At 39.9% G+C, this 14,873-nt stretch overlaps 1 protein-coding gene across 1 annotated transcript in view; it reads left to right on the top strand.

Moving 5' to 3' along the window:
• Window positions 1–14,133, top strand: part of CHD7 (chromodomain helicase DNA binding protein 7) — a 133,017-nt gene extending 118,884 nt beyond the window's left edge. Inside the window, 16 exon segments of the mRNA XM_042785780.1 lie at window positions 1,349–1,438; window positions 1,989–2,092; window positions 3,456–3,585; window positions 3,866–3,938; window positions 4,159–4,213; window positions 4,938–5,155; window positions 5,157–5,167; window positions 5,336–5,544; window positions 5,682–6,359; window positions 6,775–6,935; window positions 8,590–8,817; window positions 9,061–9,504; window positions 10,069–10,290; window positions 10,704–10,844; window positions 11,332–11,436; window positions 12,224–14,133. Coding sequence (XP_042641714.1) covers window positions 1,349–1,438; window positions 1,989–2,092; window positions 3,456–3,585; window positions 3,866–3,938; window positions 4,159–4,213; window positions 4,938–5,155; window positions 5,157–5,167; window positions 5,336–5,544; window positions 5,682–6,359; window positions 6,775–6,935; window positions 8,590–8,817; window positions 9,061–9,504; window positions 10,069–10,290; window positions 10,704–10,844; window positions 11,332–11,436; window positions 12,224–13,177 — 3,823 coding nt within the window. The 3' untranslated portion in view covers window positions 13,178–14,133.
• The last annotated feature ends 740 nt before the right edge of the window (window positions 14,134–14,873 follow it).

Here is a 14,873-nt window from a genome sequence, read left to right as displayed (position 1 = left end):
TTGTTTTTTTTTTTTTTTCTGCTCCTCTTCTTCGACTTTGATGTAACAGCTGTTATTGCTTAATACTAAGACCCTCAAGACCTTATTTACATAGCCACACAGGGAGCAGAGACACCTTACTGGTCCCAGTTATCATACATACAAAAAGAAGCATGTCTGACATGTTTTGAATTGCAGACATGACCTTCATTCAAATCCCTGCTCTTCCGAGGTTTGCTTGGATCACACGTGTAGAACTGGGTATTGCTCCGGTTGCATCAGATCTCAAATGAGGAGCTCTCAAAGCTGGTGGTGGTCTAAATTTTTCATGCAAGTGGGTGATCAGATTACTGCCTCCCTGGTCACCCTTGCTGTTCCAGGAGCAGCAGCAATTCAACAGTTGCCGTGATGGATTTGGGTACAGTGAGAGGGCAGGCTGAGTAATTTCTATCTTAGCTGGTACTGATTTTACTTCGTCAACTAGGCAGCAGGGGGTGCCCTGAATTGGGTAAACATAGGAGAACAGGATTATTTTCAGGTAGACACTTTTTCTCCAGAGATGACCTCTTTTCTAGTCTCCTTGAAAAGCCAGTCTGCCATTCTCTCCTGCCAGCTTCAAGTGTGACCACACCACCTGACAGCGCTTCCAAGAACGGCTGTAGTATTGCAGAAATGGGGAAAAATAAACATGGGCAATGAAGATTTTTTCACTTCCGTGTAGCAGTTAGGTTGTGCACAGGTAAAATTAAATAGCAGTTTGAACTGTAAAGAGTAAAAATAGTTAATATCTCCCACGGGAAATGGGGGATTATTTTTTACCCCCCATTCTCGGAAGCAAAAAGTTGTATAATCTGAAAAACCTGACATTCCATATTGAGGGTTTATTGTAAGGTAGTAAAACCAGATTTTATATCTCGTTTATTCCTACAACTTCTGATGTGCTTCCAAAAATGGTATTAAGGCAGCAGCTGAGGAAATTTTATGAGATAATGAAGCAGAACAGTTACTGAAAGCCATCTGCTCAGTTGTTTACAAACTTGCTTCAATACTTCAGAGGCAGTGGTAGAGTACGTGTCTAAACTTCACAAGCTGCACTAGGTAGGACTAAATGAAATGCGCCGGGGCCGGGCTGCGCTGGGTCCCTCTCTGTGCAGTGTAAGCGGTTGCCAGGCAGGCCTGTTGGAAGCCAGCAGAAAGCACCACACAGAGGTGATTATGTGCCACCATCTGTCACGCTTCAAGCCTACCATACAGCATGGCTAATCAGCCTTGGCAGGATGATGGATGAACAGCAGCAGCTGCCAAAAGCCACTGTTGGCAAACAGTCCTGAAGTTAAGAACTTTTTCCCCCCTCTGCCTTCCTCTCCAGGGTCCTGCTGCGTGTCCGCATGCTCTACTATCTACGACAAGAAGTTATAGGGGACCAAGCAGACAAGATCTTAGAGGGTGCTGACTCAAGGTTAGTGCAAGCGCAGGTTTATTTTTTGCTTTATGGTGCTGGCTTTTATAAAGTACATATACTATAATAATGCAGCGTTTGAAGGTTGTCACACTTTATCTCTTAAATGTCTATTCTAAAGCAGCCTTATTTATTTTATCAAGCGTAGTGGGTAATTTTCTTGGGGGAGGAAACGATGTGAGAAATGACAGAAGCGGATTTTCAGTTCTGCTAATATTGAAGAATTATTCTGTCTCAATTTTTAAAATTTTTAAAAATATACTGAGACCTTAAATGAATCATATTGGGATAACCACTAGCATTCCATTCCCAAAATAGCCTAATATTGTTTTTTTTTTGTTGTGGTTTAGGTTTTTTTTGGTTTTGTTTTGTTTAACCATTCTGATCATTTTTCAAGATATTTCAGTTTCTGTGTTGAATTTGGGAGGGGTTTTTTTTCCCCTCAAAATTCATATTTACAAATCAGCATGAATGATTTTAATAAATAAATAAAAAAAAAAATCTTTGTCCAGTGATGCCTTTGAGAATGTATATAATGCTATCTTCACAGTGAAGTAGATGTATGGATACCTGAGCCATTCCATGCCGAAGTTCCTGCAGACTGGTGGGATAAAGAGGCGGATAAATCCCTTTTAATTGGAGTATTCAAACACGGTAAGTGATGTCTCACTCTGAACAAAACTCAGTTGTAAAGCTTTCTGTGTGTAGGACTGTTCAGTCATAATATTAACAAGTATTGTTCCAAAGAACTGTTGGCTTGTATCTCCCTTTTTTTCTTGCCTGCATTAAAAACCTAATACGAGCTGTAAATATCAGATGCTGTTTTTAAATGTTTGCAGAACATTTGAGAAGAAAACATTACTTTCTTGGCTGTAAATAAAACAAAACCATATTTGTTTAAATAATAGCCAAATAGTAAGATAGATCTCCATAAACTTTGCTTCCAGCACTGCTTCACTTGCTAACTCTGCCAACCAGTGTCAAAGTGGACGGTGGGCTTAACCTCTGCTATTAATCTGTACAAGTGCCTCCTGGGCTTTGTTCCAAGCAATATTTCACAAATGTCAGTGTTGAGAACTCCCGGCTCCCTTGAGTGGGATGCAGCCTTGTTAACTTTGAAAGGCTGGGGATGCAGAGCTGGCATGATATATACAGTGAGCGATTCCTGATTATAATCCCAATTCTCTGGAGGTCGCAGAGGTATTCTCAGCAGCCCAGCCTGACTAAAGGGGAGAATGATGGCTTATAAAACCTTTCATGATTACAGTTTGGCTTGAGGCTCTACAGCAGTTAGGAGCAGTGTGTTGTAGTACAAATCCTAATTGAATTGTGCTGTTCTGCCTATGTACAGCAGCTCTGTTTTGTGGGCTCAGCTGAGGCAAGTCTAGTCTAAAAATCATTTTCCTGCAGTGCACTGTTGGGATCTGCCATTTTCCATCTAGTCAACTTGGGCAGTAAAAAAGCAAACAGCAGTTTGAAAACCATAGAGGGAACAGTGTCATCTTACTGACATGCATCATCTTAAACCTAGTAAGACAGGTTCATTGGCCTTACGTATAAGCCATGTATACAGCATTTTTGCAGCCTACACTGAGGGTTCCAGCAGGGCTGAAGCTATGGAAAATGCGTGTGTGTGTGTTTCCATTTGCATCTGCTTGTTTCCAGTAGGAGTGCTGAATGTGGAGAACCACTGTGAAAGTCATAAGGAACTTGAAAGAAGTTCTTCGTGTGTGAAAGATCTTTACCTGATAAAGATGCTAAACTGAATGCTTTCTTCAGTATCTTACTATTTGTTAATGTTATTGATGTGAAAATGTTTCTGTGCTGATGGGATTTATCAGTATGAAAAATTTCATCGCAGGAATTAAATGGTTGTTTCCAGCAGGGTGACAGCTCCTTTGTTTTATTTAAAAATAAGTAAATGAGTCCAGAAAATGGTACTTCTACTGCTTAAACCTATTCTATTCACAGCTGGTCATAGCTTTTAAAAAAAATTTGTCTTCCGCTCTGCATGCAGGTTATGAGAAGTACAATTCTATGAGAGCTGATCCAGCGCTCTGCTTTCTGGAGCGGGTTGGCATGCCTGATGCAAAGGCCATAGCTGCTGAACAGAGAGGGACAGACATGTTAGCAGATGGCGGTGATGGGTAAGGAGGACATGGAAAAATTAATAAACTTTATCAGCGTTGTAGATGTTGGCATGGGTTCACGTGTCATATTTTGCTTACATCTCGCCTGAGGATCCGAAATGATCATACGATGTAAAAAGTACATAGAATTGTTTACACAGTTGAGCGTGAAATATAAATGTGTAACTTGGTACACCATACTGGTGGCTTTTGTAGCTTTTTTCCTTTTGTCCAGAAAATCATCCCCCTCGCAAAACTAAGATACTTCTTGAAAACATTTCTTTTAAATATTTTATAGTGGTGAATTTGACAGAGAGGATGAAGATCCAGAGTATAAGCCAACCAGAACTCCTTTCAAGGATGAAATTGATGTAAGAACCTCCAACTTTCTGTAATTACAATCATATGTATAATTATAACTGATTCTCTATGTTTATCTTAATGTGCAGTTCTTAAATTTGAGAGCTACCAGATAAACACACCTTACAAAGATTGTTTGCTGCTGTGTTTGAGAGATGACATACTGTTCTCCTGAAATGATAACATATGGTCAAAACTGAAAACTAAAATAACTTCTGTCTTCTCCCCAAGGAATTTGCAAACTCACCTCCAGAAGACAAAGAAGAGTCCATAGAAATACACCCAAGTAAGACTACAGTGAAGAAATTAAACAGGCAAAAATAGACAATTTAGTGAAAAGTGGACTGTTTATATTAGCACAAGGGGATAGGTGGTGTTTTGAGAAAACTCCGCAGTAAACTTTTTACTGCCAAATCTCTTTATGCTTCACATCTTTCAAAACCATTATTTATTCTCTTTGAATAACCCACATTATGGCTTTCTGCGTTTCTAATTACATAGTAGAAATTGTGATGATAAAGACCGGATGTTTCATAATGCAGCCGTTGATGTTTTTTGCTGAGATAATCTTGGAAGTTCTAGATATGTTGTTTCCTCAGTAAGGAGGAAAATTGCCAAGTTTAAGTGAGAATAATAAAGTGGGAAATCATAGGCGTAGGTGTTTCCTCAGAGGCAGAATGATCTTCTTAGTAATATACTTAAAGATGCATAGCATTAATTTAAATACTTACAGTATTCATAATGTGTTTGCATTCGTAACATTGAATAATAATGCTTGATGGTTATCTCTAAATCCTTTGCAAGCATTTCTGAGTTCTTGGGGTTGGTTGGTTTGATTCTATTTTTTTTATCTCCTACCAGTGTAGTTATCCTGTTTCCAATTTGTTATGCACCAATATTAATGAGGCATATGTTCTTATCTGATAAAACAGGAATCCAGTTATAGCCATAGAAACTTTGAAATGTTTAGTGGTGGTTTTGCAGTGCACAAATATTTCTCTATTCTCTAGACAAGCACAGTGAAAGCAATGCTGAGTTAGGCCAACTCTACTGGCCCAACACTTCAACCCTGACTACCCGTCTGCGTCGCCTCATTACTGCCTATCAGCGCAGCTATAAAAGGCAACAGATGAGGCAAGAGGCACTAATGAAGACTGACCGCAGGAGACGTCGGCCTCGCGAAGAAGTGAGGGCACTAGAAGCAGAAAGGGAAGCTATAATAACGGAAAAAACGACAAAAGTGAGTTTCTCAGGGATGCCTTCCTTTAAATCTTATTTGAGCTTCTGTGTCATCAGTACTGCTCTTCTGTTTTGAAATAATAAACTAAAGGAGTTTGGGGGCATCCAAACTCTGTTTGGACTCTTGTTTATTCAGTGGCCTCACTTCTCTTGCTTCTTTCTTGACTAGATGGACGAGAAGAGAAGAAGCTGATTTTTATCGCGTAGTGTCTACTTTTGGAATTATTTTCGATCCTGTAAAACATCAATTTGACTGGAATCAATTCAGAGCATTTGCCAGGCTTGATAAAAAGTCAGATGAAAGCTTGGAAAAGTATTTTAATGGCTTTGTGAATATGTGTAGACGAGTGTGCCGAATGCCAGTCAAACCGGATGATGGTAAGTTTTAACTGACTGTAGAAATCGATGTGACTGTTACGAGACAGCGGGACTGTTGAAACTTCATGCCCGAGTGTAATGATTTCAAAATGGGTGTACGTGTAATTGGTGTTCAACCATACAAATTGTTATTGCAGAACCGCCTGATCTTTCCACTATGATTGAGCCTATCACGGAAGAGCGTGCTTCTAGAACTTTATATCGCATAGAACTGTTGCGGAAAATCCGTGAACAGGTTCTCCATCACCCGCAGCTGGGGGAGAGGCTAAAACTTTGCCAGCCAAGCTTGGACCTGCCAGAGTGGTGGGAGTGCGGTAAACATGACAAAGACTTACTGATTGGTGCTGCTAAACATGGAGTCAGTAGGACAGATTATCACATTCTGAATGATCCTGAACTCTCTTTTCTCGAGGCTCACAAAAACTTTGCTCAAAACAGAGGGACGGGTAATGCAAATACTGCCTCTTCTGTAAACCCTCTGGGTGCTGGCTGCAGTCAAACACCACCTATTGTCCCATCCACACCAGTACAAGAAGAGAAGGCTACGGAACAAACGGAATCTAAAGTTGAAGGGTCTGAAAATCCAGCAGCCAAAGAAAAGCCTGATCTCAAAGAGGAGACAGATATTGCAGATAAGGACACTAAACTGGACTGTGATGCTGAGGCTGAGCCTGGCTCTGTTAAATGTGAATTGAAAGACATGGAAATGAGTACAGACGTAGACCCAAAATCTATTTCTGAGAAAGGTTCGGAAGAAGATGAGGAGGAGAAGCTGGATGATGATGATAAATCAGAAGAATCCTCCCAACCCGAAGGTAACGCGTTGGTCAGATCAATTCTGTGTGCTTAACATGAGCCCCACAGCTGTTGTAACTTGTGCCAGCTGGGAAGTGGCACACACGGAGCCATTATAGAGCTCAGGATGGGCTACATGTAGCGGTTCCTCTGTCCTGCCACGTATCAGGTGGCTAGATAAGCTTTCATAAAAACCATCCAGCATCAGCGGGGTGTTTCCCCCACAAGGGATGATTTCCAAGAGAGCTTACAGAGCCAGTAAGCATGGTCTCTGTGCCAAATGCAGAAGGCTAATGCTCTGCTGTAGTAATTACTGAACAAAAGCATGAGTTAGAAATGTCGTGTCAAGCCTGGTTGTCTTAACTTCTCTAGTTAGGTTGACGTTGGATGGTTGGGAACTTTCGTAGTTAATGCCTGGTTATGGTTGTTATTCAGCAGGAGCAGTTTCTCAGGGTAAGAATTTTGATGAAGAAAGCAATGCCTCTATGAGCACTGCAAGGGATGAAACACGCGATGGATTCTACATGGAAGATGGGGATCCCTCAGTGGTTCAGCTGCTTCATGAGAGAACATTTGCCTTCTCTTTCTGGCCTAAGGTTGGTTAGGGGCAGAATGGCACCTGTCTTTTTCAATACAGATAAAATACGGGAAATGTGCTTGCAAAATAACAGTGAGCTTTGTATGATTCTGCACTTCTAGTGGGCAAGGGACTTTTTTCTAGGAAAGATTTGTGGAATAGCATTTTATTCATCCGTTTCATATAAATTAGCAGGGGAAATGAAAAGAATCGCTTTGCCGTGAATAGTGTCATTTAGTAGAACAACAAACCACTGGCAGACACAAGCTCCTTGTGAGCTCTATGACTGTGTGTCAGCAGAATCCCACCTTTCGCACCTCTATCAATGGAAGCAAACTTACAATTTTGAATTACGGATTTCGTCTGCAGAGCAATCTGCAGTGTTGAGAGCAGATATGTTTTGTAAGATCACCTTTTTGTTTTGGGGTGAGGAGATTGTTGAGAAGAATATTGGTGACCTACATGATCTAAGCCATTATGTAATGTTGACAGATGTAATTGTATTAAGGTATCCTGCAAACATAAGCAGCAGTTTGAGATAGGATAAAGCTATATCTTATTTTGGTAACAATGCAGAAAATTATCTAATATAAAATGTTTTCAAAAATACGAAACCATAACCTCGTAATAAATCCATGCATAATTTAGTACACTTCTTTGCAGTAAGAGTAGAGAGAGAAATAAAGTAGTAATAGTCTTAAGCTTACTAATCACCATAACAGGGCCATCTGGTTTGGGATGGGGGGGCAGGGCGGGGGGACCTTGCTCTTAATAGGCTTATTCCTGGGGAAAGCAAGCAGTCTGTGGCAGCTGCTCAGATTTGCTAGTGGCTTTTGCAGTGTTTTGCTCTTCAGGAAGCTAACTGATGCTCATATTCCCTAACCAGCAGTATTTCTCATAGTTCTGAAGTTTCCACTACTTCAGGCAGGCTAGTGTAGAACATGCTTGAATATTGAAATCAAAAAAGTCAAATTATACTCACCATTTTTGTCTTCAGCATGTATTTTGGAAACATGGGCTAAAATCTTATTCCAGTCGTAGCGTAAAACAAAAAAATCCTTCGTCTGTATAGGTTCAGCATAAGTAGACTAATAAACATAATTAGAGATTTTTAGCGTACACGCTTCAGTGAAATTTGAAGTGATAATGGGCGTGGAATGAAAATTGACATTCATTAGATGTCCCTAGGTTGGTGCCCGTTTCATAATGTTGAACTTTATTAATAGTGACGCTAATGAGGATCCACTTCCTAGGACAGAATCGCAGATCCAGCCTCTTGGATCTCGAGAAATGCCACTTTAAGATACTGATTGCAGATGTTTTTATTTTCACTTCCTAACTGTTGATTTTGCTAACCACTGGAGTTTTGCAGTGTAAAACAATAGTGAGTTTCTGTTAAATTTGTCGGTACAGTGTCATACAGAAAACTTGGTCTGTCTTTCTCCTTCCCCCTTAGTACAAATGCAGCTTTTAAATTCTAGTGATGTTTTAGTCTACAAAATTGTCTGCGTATTAACTTCTTGTAAGGTGATCGGTTTATCCTGACCTGCAAGAATAGTTGGCTTTGAATGTATTTTTTAAGCTTTGGAAGCTGGACTGTGTCATTACGCTCATTTGAGTTTAAAAGGCGACTTTCACACCGAAGGTTCATTGCGTACTTTTCCTTTCTGCAGGACCGAGTAATGATCAACCGATTAGACAACATCTGTGAAGCAGTGCTGAAAGGGAAGTGGCCAGTAAATAGGCGCCAGATGTTTGATTTCCAGGGGCTCATACCTGGGTATACTCCAACAGCTGTGGACAGCCCTCTACAGAAAAGGAGCTTTGCAGAGCTCTCCATGGTTGGTCAAGCCAGCGTCAGTGGCAGTGAAGATATCACTGCTTCCCCTCAGTTATCAAAGGCAAGGCTGCATCTTTCCCTTTCTTACATAACACATTTTATCTTGCATGCGCTTCTTTTGCATAATAGGAGAAAAAAAAAAAAAAAAAAGGCATCTCATCAAATAAAATAGGAAAAATACAAAAATGTTTCTTGGAATAAAATAAAGGCTTTGTTTTCAGAGTTGCATGTTTGGACTTTTATTTTAAATTCAGCATAGCGAACAGAGCTTTGCTAATGTTTGGAAATGCTCGTTTTTCTTTAGGAAGATGCACTCAATTTATCGGTTCCACGTCAGAGGAGGAGGAGACGAAGAAAGATTGAAATTGAGGCTGAGAGAGCTGCCAAGAGGAGAAATCTTATGGAAATGGTTGCCCAGTTACGTGAGTCTCAGGTGGTCTCAGAAAATGGACAAGAAAAGGTTGTAGATTTATCAAAGGCCTCACGAGAGGCAACAAGTTCTACCTCAAATTTTTCATCTGTTACTTCAAAGTTTATCTTGCCTAATGTCTCCACACCCGTGTCTGATGCCTTTAAAACTCAAATGGAGCTGCTGCAAGCAGGTCTTTCACGCACACCCACAAGGCATCTACTAAATGGCTCTTTAATAGATGGAGAACCACCCATGAAGAGGAGGAGAGGAAGGAGGAAAAATGTAGAAGGGCTTGATCTGTTATTCATGAGCAACAAACGGACATCATTGACTGTAGTAAGACAGCAACCTTTTTGTCTCATATTTGTTCTTCTGTGTCTAGTACTTTCTGAACGTGAGTTTAAAGTGTTGTTATACTCTCCCTAATAGTAGTACAGAGTTTTTACCCAACCAGCTTTTTCTTTGTGTTCAGAGCTGTTATTTCTTTTTGAACTAAACAAGGTGTTGTTCATACCAAGTTTTTACTCCTTCAAAAAGACTGTTTGGTTTTTATTTTTTTTTTTTTTGATAACAAAACATAATGTATTTTTATCAATATACATTTTGAAGCTCAAGTATGTCTTCCTTACTGTGTAGAAATGGGAAGGCGTTAGGGGCCATTAACTGGAAATGCATGAAAACTGCTTTGTCTTTAGCTGTGAGTTCTTTAATGTTCACAGATGCTAAATTTACAAAACACCCTAATGCAAAGGTATTGTTTTAGATAGTGTGAATATTTAAACCCCATTTACTCTTGCGTACGCAAAATCTCCTTGAGCATTTAGCTTCTGTCTCTGAAGTTATTTCTCCCAAGTAACTGTTCCCTTAAGTGAGGATTAATACAGATATTAATGTTTTCAGGAGGATGCAGAAGTGACCAAAGCTTTTGAAGAAGATATGGAAGCCCTACCAGCAAGGAACATTCCATCTCCTGGTCAACTGGACCCAGACACTCGCATCCCTGTAATCAATCTAGAGGATGGGACCAGGCTGGTGGGAGAGGATGCTCCAAAAAACAAGGATTTAGTTGAATGGCTTAAGTTGCATCCTACCTACACTGTAGATATGCCAAGTTATGTACCAGTAAGTACGTGATTCTAAAAGCATTGCTGTATTATATTAATACAGAAGTTAGTTTTACAGACGTCAAAATGACTTTTTTCACATTGGGTATAGTCATTGGATTTTATAACTGTTGGTTTTCAGTAGATGTTTTAGTTTTAGCCGTACTTACTGTAGTATCCAAACACCCAAGTGGCATTAGGGTGTATGGGTTGCTTTTCCCTTCATAACATTTGTATATAACAGGGTGTTAAAACAGTGTTTCTGTCAAGTTCTGCAGATTTTCTTCATCTGATAAGGAGAAAATATTTTTCTGAGATCATCTGAGGGTAATTGACCCCTTCTTGAAATTGTTGTGAGAAGGGGTTCCATGATCGATGATTTTTGTCAAGAAAATGAAAAACTAAAAAGCAATACATTTCTCTCCTTTCCAGAAGAGTGCAGATGTGCTGTTTTCCCCATTTCAGAAGCCGAAACAAAAACGACACAGATGTCGAAACCCTAATAAACTGGATATAAACACCTTGACAGGAGAAGAAAGGGTACCTGTTGTAAATAAGCGAAATGGAAAGAAGGTAAAAATTAAGTTAGTTCAGTGAAGGTCCTTAATAATGTCTTTGCACGTGGAAAGCAGGTTTTCTACTCCGAGATAATTTGGCTCTGGCAGTTATTCTTACTGGAATGTACCACCCAGTTCCTTTAATTCCTTCTTTGCTCTTCTGATATGTTCATATTAATCACTTGACTAAATAACTCTTACTTTCTAAAACTATATAGCACGTTTTTTCCTTAAATCAGTTACGAATTTCACTGCTAGCCCTGTCTAAGCCACAGCATTTTACTATATTTTTTAAAAATATGATCTTCTCAATTCTAGTATCATTAGCTGGTTTCCATGTAGTTTTCCAGAGTCTGAACTGGAAGTCTTTACTGCCATCCTTCAGAGATGAAAGTGCACAGATAGAAAACATCCATATAAATTGTTGCTTGGTCTGGGTTGGTTGTTTTGTTTTTTTTTTTTTTTTTTTTTTTTTAAAGTATTAACCTTGTCTTTTGCATTAGATGGGTGGAGCTATGGCCCCTCCAATGAAGGACTTGCCAAGATGGCTGGAAGAAAATCCTGAATTTGCTGTTGCTCCAGATTGGACTGACATTGTTAAACAGTCTGTAAGTGAAACTCTCATTCCATGCTTCACTGTAGATTGTAGCACGGGAAAGTTGAAGGCTGTATAAATTGATTATTAAGTCTTTATCTTGTAGCTACTTTTGAGCTGAGGAAATTGTAGTGTCTGGGTGGGAGTTACCCAGCTCAGGGGGGATGGTGATAGGAGGCTGCTCTAGAATGATACTGAAGTACACTCGAAAAATCAACTGCAGTAAGGCAGTCTTCAGCAATTGTTTTGCGTCATTTTTTTTTCTTATAAGCACCAATCCTTAATAAACACAGGTATTCATGCATTAGGAACCATTAAGGAGATACCATATTCATGAGAGAAGTAGAACTCATCATCTTGGTAACAGGCAGCATCAAGGTATTAGGTTTTCTGCCTTGTACTTTACAACAATTATTTGAAAATAAAGGGTACAATTCTGCAAAGGCTCATTTTTATAAAATATTACTATACTGCAGTTCAGTATGAAGTACAAAGGTATAAACTCGTAACTGCAGTATATCAGGGTGGGTTTTTTTAATAAAGCTACAGAGTTTTAGCACGTGTAGTTTTACTGTTGTGTTTAAATGTAAAAAATCTGTGACTTTTCCTCAGTTTTTCTTAAATGTTCTGCTGTCATTCACTTCAGTAGCTAGCTAGTCACGATTTGCCAGGGTTGAAAAACAAACCGCTTTTGGAATATGCTGAAATCCCTTCTGTTACTCCCGTCATCATCAGTTAACCACTGAAACTTATACAAGCTGATCGAGAATAAAGCTTGTTTTTTCGCATCCCCTTTTCAGGGTTTTGTTCCAGAGTCCATGTTTGACCGTCTTCTCACTGGACCTGTTGTGAGGGAGGAAGGAGCAAGCAGAAGAGGAAGAAGGCCAAAAAGTGAAATTGCCAAAGCAGCTGCAGCAGCTGCTGCTGTAGCATCAACTTCGGGAATCAACCCACTACTAATGAACAGTCTGTTTGCTGGAATGGACCTCACAAGCCTCCAGAACCTACAGAACCTGCAGTCTCTCCAGCTCGCGGGCCTCATGGGCTTCCCGCCAGGGCTAGCAACGGCTGCTGCTGCTGGGGGGGATGCTAAAAACCCGGCTGCCATGTTGCCTCTGATGTTGCCAGGGATGGCAGGATTGCCCAATATGTTTGGACTAAGCGGATTGTTGAATAACCCGATAACGGCTACTGCTGGAAATGCCACTACTGCTTCCGGTCAAGGAGAGACTGAGGATGGCGCTTCAAAAGCTGAAGAGAAGAAAACTGAGAACGAAGAGGAGAACAAAGACTCTGAGAAAAGCACAGACACTGTTTCTGCTACTGACTCTGCGAATGGCTCTGTCAGTGCTGCTACTGCGGCGACTACCGCCACTGCCACCACTACCACCACCACCAACACTGGATTGCCCACAAACCCTCTGGCCTTCAATCCTTTCCTGCTGTCTACCATGGCTCCTGGCCTCTTCTATCCATCTATGTTTCTACCTCCAGGACTGGGAGGATTGACTCTGCCCGGTTTCCCAGCACTAGCAGGACTTCAGAACGCGGTGGGCTCCAACGAAGAGAAGGCTGCTGACAAAACTGAAGGAACTGCCTTTAAAGATGAAGAAAATCTCGAAGGCAGTGATGCCGAGGAGAGCCTTGATAAAACTGCAGATTCCTCCGTTTTAGAAGATGAAATAGCACAGGGTGAAGAATTAGACTCACTTGATGGGGGGGAAGAAATAGAAAACAATGAAAATGATGAATAACCAGTACCAGTTACAGTTAAAGTGTTTTAAACTTTTGACAAGTGGTAGTCCTACTGTTTACACTCACAGTTAATGTCCATACTTAGTTTTTATAAGCTGTTCTGTAACATAGTGTAGCAAAAAAAAAAAAAAAGTTCAAGTCATGTTATACAGATGTGTCAAAAGGTATCTTGGTCATTAAGTATTGTGCAGTGCATTATTTATTATCCCTAGGAGAGATGAAATTTGAGAGGTGATCATGTCTTTTTAAGGAAATTGACATAATGCTCTGCTTTTTTTTTTTCTTTTGGTACCATTGGTATTATGAATTAAGCAGCAATTTGTAATCAAGTGGCACTAATAGAAGGAAGTGCTGCTTAAAGGAAGGATGAAGTTATATATTTAATTTTTTTATTTTTATTTTTTTTTTTTTTGCTGTGAAGGTCAAGATGAAATTTACCATACATATCGTACTCGCGCTTCATTTTGACTGTATGGGAGTTCACCCGCTCACATGCGCGCACACACCCCCACACACACACTCTCTCTCTGACAATCTTCATGATAGTGTGAATGTCTCTGTCTCGAGACACAGCAATAATAAGGCAGCTGTTGAATGTGAAGAGTACCTTTTGGAAATTAACCCGCGGAGAAGGTTCTTACAGGATAAAGCTACAGTTTAATCGTCTCGTGATCTTGTAATGCACTGGTATAAACAAAAAGAAAAAAATCAGGTACCTTTTTTAAATTAAAGGACTTTGTTACTTTAGCCACAAAGCTAAACAGCATTACCTCAACTCTAAACTAGCCTTGAAGTTTACAGACATGACTTTGTAAATGTATTGTTTTTCTTTGTTGTGATGTCTTTTTATTTTTTTTCTTTGGAAACTGCTATCATGTAAGATAAGATGTAAATTGCTGCCAACTGTAGTAATGATGCTTTTAATAAAAGTGACCCATGATATGCAGAGATGTAATTATAGAACGTAGTGTTTAGGGACATCAAAACCGATGTTCACTTTCTGTATTTGCATTGTGGCTTTTTTACAGCATTTCTCTGCTATATTCTTTATAGATTAGTGGCTGCAAATGCTGAACTGATCGTCTTCAAGGGACTAGGCAGGAAGAAAAACCTTGAATTACCTTCATATTTTCCACTCTAAGTAACTCTACAGAAATGCACACTAAAAACCCTACTTTACTCCTTCAAAGGGGCATGAGAGACTGAGAATACTTTAAAATGTGTTCAGCATGTGATAATGTGGTACACTAAAGAACAAAAGGGCAAAAGAAAAATGAGGCTTTAATAGGCACAATATCTAGGTCATTTATCCTTGGTTAATGGGTAGAAAAACACAATGCTGTAGTGACAGCAAGGGATACAAAGGCTCTGTGGTATCCTGTAGACCAGAGCTTGTGATGCCAGAAACCACTGTGTCAAACAACCTACATGAAACTAAAACTGACCCACTTTTCATAAAAACCAGTGTCTCTTCTGGAGAGCTACCGATTTGTACCCTTTTGTGACCTTTTGATATTCGAGATAATGTACCATTGGAGAACTTCTGTTTTCACAGTGTTGCCACCTCGACACACGCATACACAACCGTCTCGAGAGTGAGGATGAAAGGTTAGATTTTCAGTGGAGTACATGAAAAATTAGCTGTTTGAGTAGCCAGCTGTGGGTGGACCCCCGTCTTGGGACCGATATTATCTG

The sequence above is a fragment of the Tyto alba genome, unplaced genomic scaffold (assembly GCF_018691265.1).
Source record: "Tyto alba isolate M040663 unplaced genomic scaffold, T.alba_DEE_v4.0 Super-Scaffold_9, whole genome shotgun sequence".
NCBI classification, from domain to species: domain Eukaryota; kingdom Metazoa; phylum Chordata; class Aves; order Strigiformes; family Tytonidae; genus Tyto; species Tyto alba.
Note: the sequence above shows the minus strand (reverse complement) of the source record. Positions and strands in the feature narration are given on the sequence as shown.